The sequence below is a fragment of the Protopterus annectens genome, chromosome 3.part1 (genome assembly GCF_019279795.1).
Source record: "Protopterus annectens isolate FY-2018-M chromosome 3.part1, PAN1.0, whole genome shotgun sequence".
NCBI lineage: Eukaryota > Metazoa > Chordata > Ceratodontiformes > Protopteridae > Protopterus > Protopterus annectens.
In genome coordinates this window covers 112,945,773-112,966,632 of record NC_056732.1, presented here as the reverse complement: position 1 = coordinate 112,966,632, position 20,860 = coordinate 112,945,773, and the positions used below count along the sequence as shown (strand labels likewise).

The window sequence follows — 20,860 nt, the reverse complement described above, 5'->3', positions numbered from 1 at the left end:
TTGTTGCTGAGTCTCTTTTGGCGTAGTCAGCAATGGTTCCCCCTTTTTTCATCTGGTTAGGGGCATTCATCACAAGTTATTCACAGGACTGATCTTGTCACACAGGATGAGGGATCTCTTTTTTCACTGTCGTTTGCCCAGTCTTCAGATTACTCTTTGGGTGATACGGTTTTGACTCCTTCAAGGCATCAGTTTTCTGAAGACATGCTTCAAGTTTTGCAGGAGACCAAACAACCCACTACTAGAAAATCCTTTGTGGCTAAATGGAAAAAAAAATCTGTTTGTCTCAGTCATGATCTGGACCCTTTTTCTGTGGGTATTCCTATGTTTCTTTCTTTTTTGTGTGAGTTGGTCACTTCTGGTCTGGCGTGTTCATCTGTTAAAGCTCATTTGCCTGCCATTTCTGTTTGCCTGTCTTTGAGTCCACCCTTGCTTTTTATTTTGGAGTCAAATAATTTTTAAAAGGCTTCCTTCATATTAGGGCCCCCAAGATACCTAGTCCTCCTTCTTGGCACCTTAATTTTGTTCTGGAGAAATTAACTCTGTTCCCCTTTGAGACTGCAGTTTCCTCTTCCTTGTTGCACTGCACTTTGAAGACTTTGCTTTTGGTGGCTCTTACTTCTGCTGAAAGAGTCTCTGAACTTCAGGCACTCATGGCAGTTCCACCTTTTTTATTTTTTTCACAATGACAGGCTCTCTCTTCATACTAGTCATTTTTCACCAAGGAGTCTTTATTGTGGTACAACTCTGATTCATGGTAAGCAACCAAACAACTGGTTTCTAAAACATATCCATGATAAAGATAATAATCAATCATACTGCAGTAGTAGCCATTGATTACAGTATATAATCCAGTACATTACTTGTTAAACATATAAAGCTGACCTGGTAGCATATTTTCCAAAGTAAAGTAAATGTTGCACCCATGATTGTTATATATGTCCCCATATATAGTGAAGCCAAGCTTCCCATTTCCTGTCATTATGTATGCCTATTTCTGTATATCAGTAGATTTCCCCTCCTCAGATGCTGTTTCATCTATTAAGTGGTTAAGTTATTTTATATCAGCAACATTTTGAGTTTTCAACTGCCTTTTGATATATTTCTTAGCCACTAAAGCAATTAGGGTCAGGGGTTAGCCCCAAGGGAGAAATAAGTGTACTTTATCTGGCCACCGTAGTAGAAATAGTAAAGGTGTTAATTGAGACCTTGGCTATGAGTTCAGTAACCTGATCAAGATATGGTCTCAAGATTTGACATAAAAAAAAATATATGAATCCAGTTACCTTGTTCTCCTTACAAAGAGGTTAGGGTGGGGTTAGCTAGTGCTTGCCTACTGTATAACAATAGAGGTAGTATAAACCAGTTTAGCACCAGGGCTTCCTGATCTAGATATTTGAAAATATCTGGTTATTTTATGCTATACATCATATTAAGTAGCTTCCACTGTGGCATTGGCAGGGTTTGTTACACAGATCTCTAAGTACCATAGTTTATCCTGGTTTTTGAGGAATGGATAGGTATCCAAAATTTCCTGGGTATAACCCAAATTGACTGAGACAACTTTAGTTTTAGTAACGTTTATTTTATAGTCTGGGAAATCGCAGAAGTACTCCAGTGCCAAGAATAGTAATGGGAGATCACCATTAGGGATCATTCATGGTCTGAAGCACATCATCTGCAAAGAGGGAGAGCTGTAGTTTTAAACCCCCTCATATGTAGCCCCTTATAGGTATCTCCCTTATTTATTGAGCTGTCGCCTCAGTGTAAAATGTGAATTACAGTGGTGTCAAGAGACAGCCCTACCCTGTTCCTCTCCTTAAATTGTTTGACAACCTTGTTGTAGTCTTGACAGTTGCCTTGGCATCACCATGTATCCCCTGCAATAACTTTGTGTGTCATGCTGAGAAGATTATAATTTACCAATCAATTTATAAAGTCCCAGTCAACCCTGTCAAATGCTTTTTGTGTGCCCAAGTTTAATAAGAAAGGGGGTTTCAGGTTTTTCTGAGCATCCACTAGGAGAAATTACCATGTATAAAAGTTGTGATGATGTGAGGTAGTGCCATCTGTGCCTAGGAGAGTAGGGGAGTGTATGCATAACATATGCCAGCATAGCTAGCTGGAGTTTTGTAAAGAATTTTAGGTCATTTGACTATCACACTGATTTGTACAGATGCTTGTGTTAAAATGTGTTTGTAAAGTTGCTTGTGTTAAAAATGCATCAACAGTGGGTCCTGCTGGACAGAAAAGAGATATACATGTATGTCAGACAGTATTATTATAACTGATTAAATGTATGTGTTTTAACAGAGAATTATGGAAGGGAAATGGTTAATCTGAGTCCAGCTCTGAAATTATTATTTTTTTGGATATTATTAGTGAGAGATATTATGGAATTGCAGCAGCACTTTGTTTTTTGGAACTTGATAAGAAAGATAATCTCACACAACCTCATATCTCATCTTGCCTTGCTATAGTAAGCAACTCAGCACTCATCATCTTGCCTTGCTTTAGTAAGTAACCAGGAAACAATAATTCTTTAGTCAGTCAGGAAAGTTTAGTGAGATTAGTTAAGTATTGTTTTCTGCATCTATGTGAATGTATCCAACTGTGTTATTTTTTTATATCTCCTTTGATTGAAACTCTAGTGTTTATTGTAACTAGATATTTAGTTTTCTCGTGTTTTCTTTTAGGTTCATAGGTTCATACTTGGCTATCTGCCCTAGGGCATTTATAAGCCTAGCCAGAGTGTGTTTGGCTTTTGCCACCCATTTTAAATGAATTTTGCTCATTTCTATACCTTTCATTGTGGCTGTTCTTTAAAGAATACGTTTAACATCTTAAGAGTACTTGTGCTTATTCTAGTGACACTGTGGCCACTCATGAAAGCCTTGCTGTATTGGACAAACTCTGTCATTTGTATTAGTATTAATTTTACTCAGTATAATCGGGTACCCTTGTAAGAGACTCGGTGTAGCTGACTGGTGGCAGCGTAATTACCTTATAGTCTGGGCAAAGAGGGGCACAGCTGGTAAATCTGTGCCATGTGTGTGTGTGTGTGAGCTACTTGGAACAGGGACACAGAGGTCCAAAGTGGTCAGTGTGAAGTCTTGTTTGGGGCTTGGAGAGAGAGAGAGAGAGTCCAGCCCCAGGTCTGGAGTATGTTCCCTGTGTGCTCTTTAGGGAAATTGTGCTTGGTGCAGAGAGTTGCATCTGAAAATACTGTGTGTATCCATCTTTGCTCCTAGTGGCTGTCCCTCACCGGTTTCACTGGGGAGGAGTGGGTCTCCTTGGTTGCTGATCCAGAATAGGGACCATCACAGGTGGTATTATTTTGGTCAGTCTTGGAGCCATAACTGCCATAAAGATTTTATAATAATGGTTGAGGATTGAAATGGATGTTTATCGTTCTGGAAATTAATGATTTTTCCTTTTCTTAGGTATTGTTACTGTAACTGCTTGTTTCCAGGATTCACATGGAGGGGTTCTTCCAAACACCTGGCTCATTAGAGTGTGCCATATTTTTATTAAGTAGTCTCCTGATTGTTTCCACAGCTCACTTGGAATCCTGTCTAGTCCAGGAGATTTTCCTATTGCTTGAGAGTTCACAATCCCTACTAGTTCTTCCTTAGTTATTTCCTGCATCTAGTTAATTTTTTGCATCTCTGTCAATGTGGACAGGCTAATCGAGACAAGATATTGGGTACTTACATAGTATCCCAACCACATTGCAAATGTGTCTGATTTCTTGAAGTTATGGCCCAACGACTCTATCTGGCCTTGTAGGGGTTGGGAAAGCTACCAAACAGTTTTTTATTACATTGGGTGAACACCCAGGAGCAGTAGTATGCCCCAAAATCCTCTTCCAGCTTGACGTCCTTCAATAGATGTTTTCATTTTAAAGACTGTGGACCCGGCTCTGCAAACAGAACACAGCAAGACAATGTAAGATGGAGTACTTCCTCTGAATCCCAGTGCCAGGGCAACCTGAGGATATGTAAACACTGTGAAAAATAAGTAGGTATGAAATGATTGCAAGTGTGTTTCTTTCTGCTTTTCTGAAAACTGGAACCACAGAACACATACATTGACACCCAAAAAATTTACTTCTTTCACCCAATGACATTTTGTAGCTATTCCCTTCCCTGGTAATGTCTTACAGGTTGATGGTTCTGAAACCATGCAAAAAGGGGTAAAAAGACAGCTTATACAAACAAGAACGTTTTAACAGTATGACTTGCTGTCACTTGAGAGATATGAGAGGATACCACTTCTGGCGGGCAGCATACCATGTGAAGGATATAAAGAGAAAGCTCACAAACTGCTGTTTTTTTTCAAATGATTCTCACAATAACCCACTAGTTTTGGGTCACATGGTGTGCAGCTCATCGCAACTACGAATAACAGAACTGTAAAATGTCACATCCGCTGAACTTATCAGTTCAAATTCAGGACAGTAGGAAAAATGACTCATTTGCCCTTGATTTCCACAATTATGACCGATTTGGAACTTGGTTGCGAGGGATTTGCAATGTGGTTGCAGTAATACATAAGTACCAGATATTGTGCTGTTTGTTGTTCCCTAGAGCTAACGGTTGGTTGAGGTATATACAAACACTGGTAGTAACATCTAAATACTTGGAATACCCTGGGAGGACTGTTGCCATATCCCTTCTTCATGGGCCCCAAATTTTAACAATTGTCCTTGCTGCTTGTTGTTCTCTTAATTTTACTGCTAATGATTTCATTGCTTTGGGGGTGTGCTCAAAATGAATAGTCTTCAGGGCATTCCTCTTAGTATTTTCTTATCCAATTGTTTTTGCAATTTGGCTCATAAAATCCTTGCCTAATCCTCTGTTTTTCTGTTAACTGTTGTGGTTGGATTTGGAGAGCTCTAAGTTCTCTTAAATGAGCCATGTATCCCATGTAAGAAAATGTTCCATAGTGAGTGCCCTTAGTCTATTTTTATGGCTATCCCAGTTACTGGGGATTATATACATCAGCTCTTTTAATAGTCTCCTCAGTATGTATATTCTCCAGTTGTTCAAGCTGGAATTGTCTAGAGTTTGTCGGAAACCTCCGGTGTTGGGTTATGTAGGGTCCCCACCCCTTCTTTAGGTACAATTTAATTAAGGCATGATCAGATATGTGTATTGGATAGGTTTCTAAATTGTGAACCAAATGATGTTAAGTTGTCAATCTTGCCTTCATTCTTGCTGGATGGGTTCGGAGCTGATCCTCGGCTCCGACTCAGCCAATACTAAAGCTCGAGAGCTATTTCCACCAGCTCGAGGCTCACCTATATCCCACAATGCTAGGTGGTAACTACCCAGATCTCGTTTGCCGCTTAGCTGTGAGGTGCTTTCTTCTACCGGCTCTGGCAGGTTAGTAAGATTTTCTAGTCAGAAAATTAAAATAACTACCCCTATCCTTTGTATTTAGTCAGTTTTATAGTACAGGGTATCCTTCTAGTTTAAATCGGGTCTTCCCTCGTTTTTATTCCCTTTTTAAGTTCTAGGCCTTTGGCCCACTTCCCTTTGTCATTCAGTGTGATTGGGTTTTCCTTTTTAGGTTAAAGGTTGTGTCTGTTTTTGTGTCTGTGTCTTTTTTGTGTATACAGTCACTTTTCTGGGATGTCGAAAGACTTCAAGGTCTCAGGCTTCAAGAAGTGTGACTCGTGCTGTCAGAAAATGTCACTGACAGACGGTCACACTTCTTGTGTATATTGCCTGGGACCTTTGCACCTGCAGGACTCCTGTGCTGTTTGCCATGCATTCAGCTCGAGAGTCCTGCAGGAATGCAAAAATAAACTTATTCTTCGAGGCTTATTAAAGCCTGAAGGCCCCCCAACCCAGTCTGCGTCGGGAAAGACTTCCAGGCCGTCGGCTCCAGATTCAGAGCCGTCCGCTGGGAGCATTAAGACTACTTCGACATCGGCTCCGGCTTGAGTTGATGTTTCGAAGACTCAAACCGTTACCTCGGCTCCGGCCGGAGCCGAGGGTGCTAAGACTCAGTTGGCTCCGATAGTTTTATCGGAGCCACCTTCTAAGAAGAGGTCGAGGTCCCCTTCCATTGGCTCCATCCACTCGGCCCCGGGATCCCCTCTTCTGTCGGAGCGGAGCCACAGGTCCCATTCCTCTCGGTCCTCCAGGCTGTCCGACCATGACTTACAAAGGGTGGTGAGTAGACTTCTCAAGTCTGAGGCACTGGCCCAAATGCTGCATAGCCCTACTCAACAGTCAGCGGCTATTCCCATCCCTTCTTCTGTTCCTCCTCCGACTCCTTTGAGTTCGGAGCCGGGGCTCGTCGGAGCCGTGACTGTCGGTGCGTCGGAGCCGATACCCTCCCTTTCAGCTCCGTCTGCTCCGATTTCCTCTTTGGAGGGATCTCGGCGCCGGGCTTCCCTCGTCGGCTCCGAGGGGGCGAGTGGCATCAGACCCTTGTCCGACCCCATTCTCCCTCTCGGAGCGTCGGCACTGGTGAGTTCGGCTCCGACATCGGCCTCGGAGCCGTCCCTGTCGGTGCCGGGGGGGTCCTTGTCTCCTCGGAGTGGGGACCTTCGGCCCTGGCTGATCGGGGCACCTTCGAGGTCATGCAGAGCATGTTAGACCCTGTGTCTACCCCACGGTCGGCTCCGTCAGCTCCTCCCTCTTCAGTGCCTGTGGTGGTTTCTGCCCACCCCCTCGTACCAGACTGTAGAGAGCCAACCCCTCAGATTTCCCCATTGGGAATATCCTCTTCTTCTGAGGCTTCTCCTGATCCGGCAGGGGAACCCGCTCGGAAGAGACAGTGCAAGAGGAAGCACATTGACTCCCCTGAGTCTATCACCTCGGACACCGACTTGGAGGAATCTGAGGGTTCCCCCCGGTCCCCCTCTGAGGATGTCTCTTTTGCTGACATCCTTGAAATCCTTAAACAGAAGGGGAACTGGCCCACCCTTAACCCTTCAGAGGACGAGTCGGTCTACCTTGAGGCGTTTGGCTCTCGCCCTTCCACCTCCTGGGTGTCTCCTCCCTTTGACCCCCTCATGGAAGTGGTGGCAAGGAAGGCGTGGATGGCCCCTGATTCGGTGGAACCTACCCCAAGGAGGCCGTCTAAATTTATTACAGCCCCGAAAGAGAAACACTTCTTATCTAAAGGCGTCTCTGTTGATGCCATGGTGGTGGCCGCAGCCACTAAGAAGGAATTAGCCGATCCTTCGGTACCTGTCCATCCTCCTAATAAGGAGTCTAGGACCATGGACAGGTATGGTAAGCAGATGTTTTCCTCAGCGACCTTTGCCATGCGGTCGCTGAACTACTTGCGTCACTTCACCCGTCTCCAGAGGGATTTACTCAAAGATATGGGTGATGCTATGCAGGATCCAACAGCTGAGGGGTTCCAAGACAAAATGAACTCCCAGTTGGCAACCCTGAATTCGATTGTCAACTCCTCCATGCGGCTTATCTCATATGCGGCCGATGGGGCGAGTAAGGCCGCAGGCACAGGTGTAGTTTTACGACGCCACACTTGGATGCGGCTTTGCAATTTTGCGGACCCTTTCAAGGCGTCCTTCACCAATTCCCCCTTTGATGGCTCAACGTTGTTTGGACCTCAGGTGAAGGATACATTGACTAGGTGCGAGCAGGAAGGTAAGACTCTCTCTGCCGTGGGAGTCTGTTTTTCTACCCCTTCCAGACCTTATCCCAAAGGTCAGAGGGGGGGGGGATGTGGTTCCGCAAATCACAAGGAGTCTCATCTGACGCACAAAGTTGATTCCCCTCTAGAGGCAGAGGGGGGAACAACAATAGATGCCGCCCTAGGGGCAGAGGTGGTCCGCAAAACCAGGGTAGCAGAGAGACTTTCTCTGATAAACCCTTTCAGCATCCCTGAGGAGCTGCCCGGCTGTCCACCTTCGGAGGCAGCCGGGGGAAGATTATCACTGTACCCAGAAGCCTGGCTTTCCCTCACTCAAGACAAATGGGTACAGTCGATTATATCCGAGGGTTACAAAATCTCCTCTATTCACATCCCATCCAAACCCAAAGGATCCCTTCCAGGCGTTCCACCCAGTCTAAGGGAACAAGCAGCGTTAGAAATATCAAAGCTGCTGTCAAAAAGAGCTATCCAGCCAGTCCCAGCAGAACAGCAAGGATCCGGAATCTACTCCAAATTCTTTTTGGTACCAAAAAAGACAGGGGACTAGAGACTAATACTGGATCTCAGCATGCTAAACAAGTATGTGAAGAAAACAAAATTCCGGATGGTCACGCTACAGTCCATTCTACCCTTCTTGGGTCAGGACAATTGGATGTGCTCAATAGACCTTCAGGATGCGTACTACCATATCAAAATGCACAGACGCTCCAGGAGGTTTCTCCGCTTCAGGCTGGGAGCCAGTCACTACCAGTTCAGAGCCCTGCCCTTTGGTCTCACTACAGCCCCCCTACTGTTCATCAAATGTATGGCAGTGGTCGCGGCTCACCTGAGACGTCAAGCATTCCAGGTGTTTCCATATTTGGACGACTGGCTCCTTACCACCACCACCAGGCGTCAACTTCTTCTATCCAGAAACTTCACCATTCAAACTTGCCAAGCTCTAGGCATTTCAGTAAATTTCGAAAAATCTGCCTTGTCACCTTGTCAGTCTATTACCTTTATAGGCACCACCTTAGACACAGTTCATCTTTCTGACAGACTGACAGAGCAAAGAGTATCAGATATCCGCAAACACGTTTACCTTCTGCTTCAATGTAACAAGATCAAAGCCAGGGTAGTTTTGAAGGTATTACGACTCATGGCGGCTACCATTACACTTCTTCCCCTAGCTCGTTTTCACATGCGGATCCTCCAGTGGATGCTGTTTTCTCAATGGTCCTTCCAACAGCTCCCAATGTCTCACATCATTCTGCTAACCCAATCATGCAAGAATCACCTGTCTTGGTGGATGACATCACCTCAAGTTCTTCAGGGCAGACCCTTCATTCCCCCCCCCCCCAATCGCCACGGTGACAATGGACGCCTCCCTGATCAGGTGGGGGGGCATTATTAGGGCAGGACAGTCCAGGGCACGTGGCAATCTTTCGAGTGCCACTTGCACATAAATGTCTTAGAGATGAGAGCAGTGCTTTTAGCGTTGCAAGCCCTTCAGGACTCTCTTCCCACAGGGACTATTGCAATTCAGACGGACAACATGTCCGTAGTGTGGTACATCAACAAACAGGGTGGAACCAAGTCCTATCCCTTATGTCGAGAGGCACTCAGACTTTGGCATTGGGCGATCTCTTCTCAGCGTTTTCTGATAGCAATGCACATTCCCGGGAAGTCCAACATGATTACGGACAAGTTGAGCAGGGCTATTCTCATGCCTCACGAGTGGTCTCTAAAAAAATCAGTGCTGGAAGAAATCTTTCAAAGATGGGGCCGGCCTTGCTACGATCTTTTTGCTACTCCCCAAAACAGCAAGTGTCACGATTTCTTCACCCTCTTCCCTCTACCAGGCCAACCCACCAGAGACGCTCTAGTCCACTATTGGCCCCGGGGACTTCTGTATGCTTTCCCCCCTTTTCCACTGATCTCTCAACTAATTCAGAAAGCTATCGCCTTGAGAGTCACTATGATCCTCATTGCCCCTTACTGGCCTCGACAGATATGGTTTCCGTTCCTGCATCATTACCTCTTGGAGCAGCCTTGGCATCTGGACCCAGTGCCAGATCTTTTGACCCACCAGTCGGGCCAGCTGCACCACTCCCTCCAATCTCTCAACCTCACAGCGTGGTTTCTCCGATTCCTACCCTAGCCAGGCTTCCTTTAATTTCTCATTCGGTCCGTAACATCCTGATAGCCTCTCACAAGTCTTCTACCAGAAGGATTTACAATAGTAAGTGGAAACGTTTTTACTTCTGGGCAGCGTCTAAAAATATAGACCCCTTCACCGCACCTATCCAGTCTATCCTAGACTTCCTGGCAGAGCTCTTTCATTTAGGCTCTTCCTCATCTACCATTAGAGTACAACTAGCTGCTATATCTAACTTTCATGTAGGTGTCTCGGACTCCAGTATCATGTCCCATAAACTTTGCAAAGCCTTTCTAAGAGGTATCTTTTTGCTCAAGCCCCCAATCAAATATCCCCCACCTCAGTGGGACTTGAATTTGGTCCTAGCATCCTTGATTCTCCGCCCCTTTGAACCTGCGGCTTCATGCCCTCTCAAGTTGCTCTCATGGAAAACCCTTTTTCTAGTAGCCATAACATCAGCTGGAAGGGTATCTGAACTTCATGCTCTTTGCAGTAGTCCTCCGTACTTAGTTTTCCATAGAGACAGGGTGTCCCTCCAGACTAATCCATCCTTCTTGCCTAAGGTTTCCTCTGAGGCAAATCTAAACCAGACTATCGATCTCCCTGTCTTCTTCCCTGATTATTCCAACAGGTCGGAACAAAAGTTTCATTTTCTAGATGTTCATCGCCAACTTCGATATTATTTAGACAGGACTAAACAGTTCAGGAAATCTGACCAGCTCTTCCTGTCTTATGCGGAAGGGAAAATGGGTCTTCCAGTTTCTAAAGTGTCCCTTTCGAAATGGCTTACCTCTATAATTACCTTCATCTATGAAATCAGACATCAAAAGCTGCCTTCAAGACCTAGAGCTCATTCAACCAGGGCATTAGCTACATCTGTAGCTTTTCAGGACAGGCTACCAATAGATTTCATCTGTGCAGCAGCCACATGGGCTTCACCTCATATTTTTATCTCGCATTACAAATTGGATATGGCCTCCAGAAACCGTGCCAACTTTGGTTCCACTTTTCTCAAGAGTCTGTTCCGATAAGCCAACCGGGGTAAGGTGCTAGGGACGCGGTCCCATCCAGCAAGAATGAAGGCGAGATTGACAACTTAACATTGAGAAGTTATGTACCTACCATAACGTTCCATGTTAGTTGTCTTCTTCTCGCCTTCTTTCTTGCGTCCCACCCTCCTTCCCCCAAGCCTGGACAGACCAATAGGAATTTTTTGGGATCTTCCATTGGGGCTTCCTTCCCACATGTTCTACCACCTCTATTCTCCCTTTTTCTGTTTGTGGTAGCTTACATACAGGTTTATATAGAGGTGGGTTTTTTCTCTCTTCTCCATCCTATGGAGACTAGAACTGCTATGGTTTTAGCTATCAAACAAGATCTGAGTAGTTACCGCCTAGCATTGTGGGATATAGGGGAGCCTCGAGCTGGTGGAAATAGCTCTCGAGCTTTAGCATTGGCCGAGTCGGAGCCGAGGATTGGCTCCGAACCCATCCAGCAAGAAAGAAGGCGAGAAGAAGACAACTAACATGGAACGTTATGGTAGGTACATAACTTCTCATTTGTCTTCCTTGCTAATACTAAATCTGTCAAGTCTTACACAGTGCTTATGTTTTAGTGAATAGAAAGTTTAACCTCTGTCGTTTCCAGGTGTGTGACTTTCCATTTTTACATCATGCCGTCCTACAGGCGTCATCCAGTTTCTCAACAATTTACAGTATGATGAGGTTTGATATGTATATGCGGACCTCCTAAGACATCTTAGTCTGTCAAAATCAAATTCCAGTCCCCCATTATGAGGACCACTCCCTCTGAAAAGGCCACAATCTCAGTAAGACATTCTTGAGTTCACTGGATTTTATGTTTGGGGGTAAATACGGAGAAGTCAGAGTCACCATAGGGTGATCTAGTCTAACCTTAACTACAGCATATTGACCCTTCTGATCCCCCTATTGGCATTGATTTATGAACTTTAGAGAGCGTGCAGTAAGTAGTACTACTCACCTTCTTCTGCCTCTTGGGTAGTGTTAATATTCTGGCAAGTCAAAGCCCTCTTTACCTAAAAACCTGTGACCTTCTTCATTTAAGTGGGTCTTTTGGAGTGCTATTATATCAACTTTTGCCCTCATAATCTCTGCAAAAATTCTAGCTTTTTTATGAAGTTGCATAGCCCATTGACATTCCATGAAATCACTAACCAGATCTCCTGCTGAGCCCCATCAGTCTGTCCTCCCCTACTTCTAACCCTGTGAGTAAGCATATTGATACATTTTACTCTGTAACTCTCTCAAAAGTATATCATTTGGGGTCCTTGGTTTTAAATAACAGACATCATAACATCCTGCAGTGGTATATAACATAAAATCTTTTAGATTAAAATGACTCATTTAACTGTTTTCAAACTTATGTTTGCTAAACTTAGAACATGTGGCAAAACTATAAACTTAAATTGTATAACCTTGTTTAACTGTACATATATTTTTAAACAACATATTTACAAATGTCCTTCCTGGGAGAGAGCTACACTCCTATTGCCAAATAGGGAGGGTCTTGAGCATGTAAAAGTCTGGTGTTGCATAACAAGAAAGCTGTGAGACAAAGAAGGTGTACTTCCCTGGCCACACCCAGATTGTCTTCTAACTTTCAGATTCTCCACACTTCCATTGTGTTTGATTTATGGGGCCCCCAACAAGTTTCCAGATAATCAGTAGCTACTATGGCTCCCTTATATGTTAAAATGGAAATATCCTTCAAGGGAAAAAAAAAAAAACATATGGAAGGAGGAAGCATGAAGACCAAGTGGGTAACTCACACTTTCACTGTCTTGAGTTTGCCATTTTCTGATCCCTGTTGTATCGTTTGTTGCTTTTCAAGTATAAGCATAACTCTTTCTCTCTCTCTCTCTCTAAAGGCTGATTGCCTTTTAAAGAGTAGGAACAGGTCATGAGAGTCGTGGAGCTTAGGATTATCTGGAGCCATACTGGTGGTGTCCATTCTCTATCTTCGTGGTTTATTTTAGAACTGTTTGGGTTTCCCAACCATCTGCCTGGCCCAATTTTAATGTTTCCCTCACCCTTTTTGGGTCAACAAACAACTTTGTACCTCCTAGTAGAAAAAAAAAACTTCAGTATAGCTGGCACAGGAGTTCAAATCTTATTTTCTGCAACCTGAATTGTTTAATGATAAGAAGGAGTCTAGTTTGTCTTCAGAGCGTAAAAACAGAGACGTCTTGATCTACAGAAATTACGGTGTCTGCCCACATAAGTCGATTGTTTGGTCTCCACAGCTGAGAAGGAAGTGTCTCTTTTTGGTTATATGTTTCAAAACACACTGTTTTATGTGTTGGTGGAGAGTTTGTGTTAATCTGCAGCCACCATGGGGCTGTGTATGACCTGTGTATTTGAATGTTGTCTGGTGGGGTGCTAGTCTATTTGGTCAACATTTGATTTGCCAGATTGGGACAGTTACCTTCCTTGAGGTTTTTAGGTACCCTTATCAATCTAAGGTTTTTCCTTCGTGTGCATTTTTCCATTTCAGTGACCCTGGCTCCTGGCTTCTGTGGTGTCTAATCGAGCCCATTGCTCAGTGATGCCATCAATTAACAACTGAATCGCGTCCAAATGGATTTTTGGTCTTGCATTGCAGGCTTCAGATTCTCTTCATTTTTTGCCATGTTTGTTTGCAGCATTGCTTTTACAACTTAAATCTCCTGTAAAATAAAGGTTAGGAAATTGCCTGTTGCTGCTCAGGTATTTTGTCATTCTGGTCTCCTTGTTCAAATATATTGTGTTGGATAGTTAGTCCTTGTGCATCATGCCCCTGCTTTAGTAACGGTAAAGAGCGTTTATGCATAATCCTTTATTAGGGTAAATGGGGAAACGTGCCACTGCTTACAATCCAGCCCCAAACTCATTGACATAAACTGTTTTGTGGGGAAACCTCTTTTTGATCCCTTCTTGAGTGTAGGCAACTAAGGAGAAAGGCTCATGGCTCAAATAGCATACCAGAAGTCCCATACTAATCCCTCTTTTATGCCCAAGGTGTGTAATGATTTGTCTTTGAATAAAACTATCTTCTGCCCTTTTTCCCCCCTTTTCACAGAATGCTAGAGTGGGGATTTAATCAAGGCAAAACATGTCAGGAAATCAGGAGATCTTTTTGTTTCTTTTCATTCCAGGAAATTGGGTTTAGCTGTTTCTAAGCAAACCATTTCCTCCTGGATTCCAAGGCTATTTCCTTTTGCTATTCCTTTCATGGCAAACAGCTTTCTGCTTCTTCTGTTTGTGTTCAATTTACTTGGGGGAGGGGGGGGGGCTGTCATTTTTGGTGCTTTTTTCAAAGGTCTGGATGTCTGAGGATTTGGCACCCATGCATCACATATGTACCTTACGCCTTGTATGTAGGACATGCATCTGACTTAAGGCAGCTGTAAGGTATAAAGGCTTTGGTATGCTGGCAGGAATTTCAGCTATCCTTGGCAGGATATCCCAGTTGTAAAGAATACTGAAACAGTGACACTGAAGGACATTAACCAAAACAGGACTTATTCACAAAAGCAAAAGGGACTTTCTTCAGTGAGCTATGAAACAATACTGGTTTGTTATGGGGGATGTTGCCTTCTAAAATATTGTACCTTGTGATAAAGGGCTGATGTTTATTCTCACCTTGCTGGACTTCTGACTTTATTCCGCATAAGGGAATAACTGAAATTAAAAACATCAAACTTTTAATACATATGCAATTCAATGGGTAAAACAAGAGGTAAACAACATGTTGGAACAAGTTAGGACTGGAAACGTATTCATCTATCCTCCGCAAGGTTACCAGTGGTGTTCCACATTACTTTGTAGTGTAGGCAGTTCTTTTCAAGACTTCTCAAATGTAAAAGTAATAAATGTGCAATGCATGACTGTACATGTTGATGACTGCAAACTAGACAACATTATTTCTCTGCCAGAATTGTCAAAGACATTCTGCAAAATGCACGCATGGTACAGCAGTAATGACTTTGTCTTCATTGCAAGTTATTGTAGCATTTGGCAAAAAGGACAAAGAAGGGGAAGAGCATGCAATAAGGAGGGTGACAGAGAAGAAAAGGGGAGGAGAATATTGCAACAATGAGAAGCAGAACATCTACTGTCATGGTAAGATAATACACCACTGCACTTTTACCATGATATTACATATTACAAGCATCAGGCTAATGGGTTAAAATGGTTTTGGGTCTAATGTGACCCCCCCCCCCCCACTTCTGAATGTTTGCACTGCTATAGTTGCCCTAGGTCAGAGACATACCCACATGCTATGGTATTGTTTAGTATGCTTGATAGGGATTTAGTTATGTTTTCCTTGATTCTGTGTTTGAAGTAGTGAGACATGTTGCCTATGGAACTTTTTAAGTTTAATTGTGATGGCAGTTATAATATTTGTAGTTATGCATGCAGTCTAGCCCTTTGCCTCTGTAACACTTTTGTCATATTTATTTGCTTTCTGTGAAGTTTGAACAGACTTTTTCTGCTAACATATTGGCTGTCTTCTATAGTAGGTGATGACTTCATTGTTTATTGATAAGGTTACATTCACAATTTTTCGTTTTAATTTTTCTGGTGTAATTTAAGACAGAAGCTGTCTGGTGATCAGTGTCTTCAGATTTGCTGAGTGATAAGTCTTCAAAGCCCCTAGTCAAGAATCTACTCTAATTTTTCTTCTACAAGGATTTTTTCAACTTTTCCCATGGTTCCACATTTTTCCTCACATTTTCCTTACCTAACAGGTGTTTATTTGGTGATGTTTTTAAATATGCATGCTTTCCTTTCCAGCACCTTTGGTAAGTAAGTATTGAAGATAACAATGAAAGCTGGCTGCAAGAGACTATTCAGGAGTCAGGTTTGTTCCTCTTATGAGTGAACTCAATTTATCATCATTGTAGTCTTTGCCTTGTTAGTTCATAATTTATTTATTTATTTATTTGACATTTGTTGACCGGGTTAGTTCAACTGGGCCATAGCCCTTTTTCAGTGCAGACCCGGGGAGAAAAGCTCCACAAACGTATATACATGACTAATTAAGCATATATACAGAATACATAATCTACATGAACAATAGGTACCAGGAGTAAAAAAGAATTAAGCTGAGTTTACAATAATAGACAAATAGATTCAAAATGATTAATAAGTACAGCTGGTAGAATACAGTGTAAAAAATTGTGTTCATCATCATGAGATCAGCTAAATAGATGCAGAGGGAGGAATGAAGTGAAACAGTCAGAGAGGAGGGAAGTGGGGTGATATATGCGTGGAAGAAAGGTGTTAGGCAAGATGGGAGAGAGGAATAAAGTCAATTGGAGGGGTTGATTACACTGACATAGCCATATATTGCTTAGGTGTTTTTTACAGCATTTCTGAACTGGTGTTTAGGCTTAATATTTCAAACGTCCAAGGGAAGTTTATTCCAGCTTTCAGCTGGGGCATAGCTATAAAGGTTCTTCCCAATTTAGATTTTTGGCTTGTATATAGAGAGGAGATGTTCTGAGCTCTGAAGTGTTCTGAGTGGGGAGTAGGGGGGAGATGATGGAGGTAATGCTGGAAAGAGGGCTTGTGCAGTATTGAATGAATTATCTGAAGCGGTGAGAGGAGAAGGTAGTAGGGAAGCGCTGACCGGTTTAGATTTCTGAGTGCTAAGCAGTTATGGGAATGGTAGTTTGTACAGCAGCAAATTTGGCCACCTTATTGTAAGTGGACTCTAGTTTAGAGAGAAGTGTGGTTTGTAAGTTGGTGAGGATTTGAGAGCTGTAGAGAAGGGTTGGGAGTAGGTAGGCATGGGATAGGGCTCTCTTGGCTTTACTGGATAGGAAGCTTTTATTCCTATAAAAGAGACCAAGTTTTTGGTGGGTTTTCTTAATGTTACTGAGAACATGTAGGTCAAATTTCAGCTGGTAGTTGATAATGACCTAAAGTAGTTTAGTGTGAGTTTCAACTGTGATAGGTGTATTGTTAAGGGAAGATATAGAGGGTTTAAGGTGATTTATATTTTTTGGGACGAAGAGCAAAAGTTTAGTCTTCTTTTGGTTTAAGATTAGGTAGTTCTGGTTGAGCCAGTTTTCAGTAGACAAAAAGGAGTTTTTAGTTGTAGTATGTAGATCAGAGAGGGTATTAGCTATGATGATGACTGTGGAGTCATCAGCATATTGTACCAGTGATGATAGTGGTGTGGAGGTAGATAACTGATTGGTGAAAATATTAAATATTAGTGGGCCAAGTATTGAACCTTTTGGTGAAAATATTAGTGGGCCAAGTATTGAACCTTGGGGAACCCCCATATTTATGGGAAGTTCAGGGGAGATAGCAGAAAGCTATTTAACTGATTGGACACTATTGCTGAGGTAGCTGGAGAACCAGGAGATAGTAGACGTGGATAGGTTTAGTTCAGAGAGTTTATTTAAGAGGAGGGGTGAGAGACTGTGTCAAAACCCTTTGAGAGATCAAGAAAGAGGCAAGAGACTAGTTTGCTGTGGTCTCTGGATTGTGAGATGGTGTTAATGAAAGAAATGTTGAGGTGCTATGGCATGGACAAAAGCCATGTTGGGTGGGGGTGATTAAGTTATCTTGTATGAGGTGTTGTAGGATTTGTTTGTGTACATATTTTTTCAAGATCTTAAAGAGCGGTGATAGTATTGCAGTGGGTGTAAAGTTGGAGAGTTCAGTACAATTGCCTCCTTTATGAATGGGTAGGGTATAGAATTTTTTTCAAATAGCAGGAACTTTAGCTTCAGTAATAGACTGGTTAATTAGACTACAAATGGGAAGAGCAAGGGAGTTGGCTGCCTTCTGGAGAAAGAATGGTGGCAGACCATCTGTTGAGGGGGAGCAGGGTTTAAGTTTAAGAAGTAGGGATTTAATGTAATTGGTAGATACAGTTTTAGGGAAAAGCTTGGGGATGTGTTGAAAGGTTTAAGAGGGTTGGTGGGTAGGGTGGTGGTGGTGGTGGAGTTAGGATGGTTGGTTAATTTGCCGATGATGTCTGGTAAAATGGGGGTTAGTCTGTGGCAGTTTGAAGAGGTGTGTTTGTAGGGTTAGGTTGGGGTTAGGAAGGGGTTGCCTGGATGAAAGATTTGGTTAATTGTATGCCAGAACTTCTTTGGGTTAATTAGGTGTGATTCAGGAGGGTTTGTGTAGTAGTTTCTCTTATCAGTGGTGATGGCTTTCTTTGCAAGGTTACATAGTTGTCTGTACTGTTGGAGGTGGGAGGGGAGTTTGGTTTTATTCTAGAGCTTCCAGGTTTTATCCCTTTGAGCCATTGAGGAGTGGATGGTGTTTGTTAGCCAGGAGGATAAAATTGCTTGTATTCTAATATTGCATATGGGGGCTAGGGAGTTGAGTATGTTAAGGAATATGCAGATAAATTCTAATACAGCTTCATCAAGGGGTAACTGTCTGAGGAATGACCAGTTGATCGAGATGGCTGTTTAACTTGTTGAAGTTAAAGTTTGCTAATTTGTGACATGCTTTGATCTTATGTGGTCTACACATGTGAGGAGTAAAATGGAGGACTTTAGTTGGGCAGTGGTCACTAAGAGTGTCTGGAAGAGTTTCTGGGAAGTGATATTTCTGGGAGTTAGATACTAGAATCCAGTCAAGGATGGAGGAATGAGTAGAGGATTTGGTAGTATAAGTAGGTGTGGATATGTGTTGGGTGAAACCATGAGGATTAATGGAGGAGGAGGGAGATCCAGAGGAGAGGGTTAACCAGTTAATGTTAACATCACCCATGAGAATAGTTTCATTGGGGAGTTCTTTGCTGAGTGATGAAAGGATATTTTCTACCACTGCTATGTTGTCACCTAGTGGTTTGTAGACTGCAGTTTGTTAAGAGGTGTGAGTATTTAGTTTACAGTTTGCACTGAGAAGTTCTGCAGGAGAGGTTGGAGGGGATGAGACAGTTGGAGGGTTAAGTGTAAGGTGTTTAAAGAACATGATGGCAATGCTACCTCCTTTTTTGGGCTTCCGTCTAGCTAGCCGTAAAATGTTATAACCAGGGGGAGGATAAGACAACTGTTTGGTGTTGCAGCGCCCTTTATCAGTATGGAAATGCTGTTAAGCGTCTCTCGCCCCTTCTGCATTCTGACATACAGCCATTTTACATTTGCTGTCTATCTTGAACTTACACAATTGATAGGAATGGGTTGCATTGCTCCTTTTGCTAACGGGTTATTTCCATCCTTTTTCTGTTCTGTATCATACAGGATAAGGGAACATTGTCAATAAGTTATTTTTTATATCTGTACAGACAGTCTTTTACAGGCTTTTGTTCTTGCTAGTACCTGTCATATAAAAAAAAACCCAGGAATAGTGGCTTCATTAGCTGTTCATCATATATATGCCATCCAGCATGACCAGTTTTGTATTTAATATGCCATGAACTTCATTAAATAGTTTCCTTAAAATTTAAATGAAAACTACAGCAAGTAATGAGTTTTTTAAGTAATAATCCTTTTTTTTTTTTTTTTGCTCTATGACAGTTGTGTGACTTACTGCACTCCTGCCTCACTTGAACTTCTAGGCTGTCAGGCAGTAAGTCATAGGTTTGTGGAAAGAAATTAAGTGTAAGACTAGAAATGTGATCAAAGGCATTGTCAGTTGCAAGAGAAAAGTTTTGGAAGGATGCCATTACGGGACCATAGTTTTAAGCACAGTCAGGTGAATATAATCACCACACTTAATAGACATTGAAATGCAGAGTAATAAAATTAACTTTCAGAACTCAAGATTTTTTGGGACTTAACTGAATTTGGATTACCTGCTCCCCGTGAGCTTTTGTTTTTGTTTGAATAGTAAAAATGACATGCCATGTAGATTAAAACCCAACTTTGTAAAAGAAAATGGTTAGTTTTAATTTTGTGTTTATTAGACTGTGTGATCTTTTAAGTAGATAAATTATTTGATTATTGGTTATAGCATTAATCTTGAGCATACCTCTCAACTGTACTGATTTTCACAGAATGTCCGGATTTTTCCCTCAAGTTTTTGGTCCATTTTTCATAAAATTGTGGTTTTCTGGCAAAGTATTGGCAAGTTGTTGAAAATTAATGTCAGAAAATAATGGCAGACATTTGAATTTCAGACTTCATACTCTTCAGACAATTCAAGCAAATGCAAAACCTGCTATGCTGTCAACTTTCTAAGTTTGTAATAGCAATATTTAAAAATTGTTCCAATTTTTGGGCCTTTGTTCCCCCATAGTTTATGGCTTTGTCCAGATTTCTTGCTGTAAGACGTTAGAGGTATGATTTAGAGTGGTTAAAGTATATCTATGTTTCCCTAACCATGTACATTTCTTTTCTGCCAGGCCCTAGAGAAACGTCCGAACACACCACTGACAGCAAAGCAAATCTTGGAGGTTATTCAGAAAGAAGGCTTAAAAGAAACAAGGTCAGTGTATGCGGTTCTTTTGTGCACTAAAGGCTGAAATATGATTAGCTGGCTGTAGTTCTCAGTGAAAAAAAAGGGAGTCAAGAAGACTGTCATGACATTTAAACTTGAGTAATATTGAATGACAGCTGACATAATTAAGTAGCACATATTATCTTATTTCACTACCTAACCAGTTGTGTAGTTTTTACCCACAAGGAAGGATTTTTTTATCCCCCAAGTGACAACAAGAACACAAACAAATAGTCAAACATAATTTTCATGTCTAATATTCAGTCACAGGTCAGAAATTTTCCCGTATTCTAGTATTGGTAGGGGCCAGTAAGTCAGTCTGCATGAGTTTATTCGGATAGCTTATTAAGCTATGTCATGTGCAAAAGCTTCCAGTATAGGCTATCTTTTTACAACGAATCTATCAGAGTAGTAAAGAAACCGAAATATGGAAGAGCTTAGTATGCTTAAAGACTTCACATGGTTATAATAAGTTGTTAGATATGTGACGAGTTGTGTTTTAACATTGCCATGACTATATTCCAGACTGTCAGACCTCACCTCATTTGTGAATGCAGCAGCCGTAGTAGTGGTGTGTGCATTTGTAAGCGTTTTTTCTCATTTGTTGGTGGTATACTTTATATATATATATATCTATACACACACA

At 42.2% G+C, this 20,860-nt stretch overlaps 1 protein-coding gene across 1 annotated transcript in view; it reads left to right on the top strand.

Moving 5' to 3' along the window:
• Window positions 1-20,860, top strand: part of ASXL3 (ASXL transcriptional regulator 3) — a 1,601,111-nt gene that overhangs the window by 239,960 nt on the left and 1,340,291 nt on the right. The window contains exon 2 of the mRNA XM_044066640.1: window positions 20,120-20,202. Coding sequence (XP_043922575.1) covers window positions 20,120-20,202 — 83 coding nt within the window. The remainder of the gene's footprint in view (window positions 1-20,119; window positions 20,203-20,860) is intronic.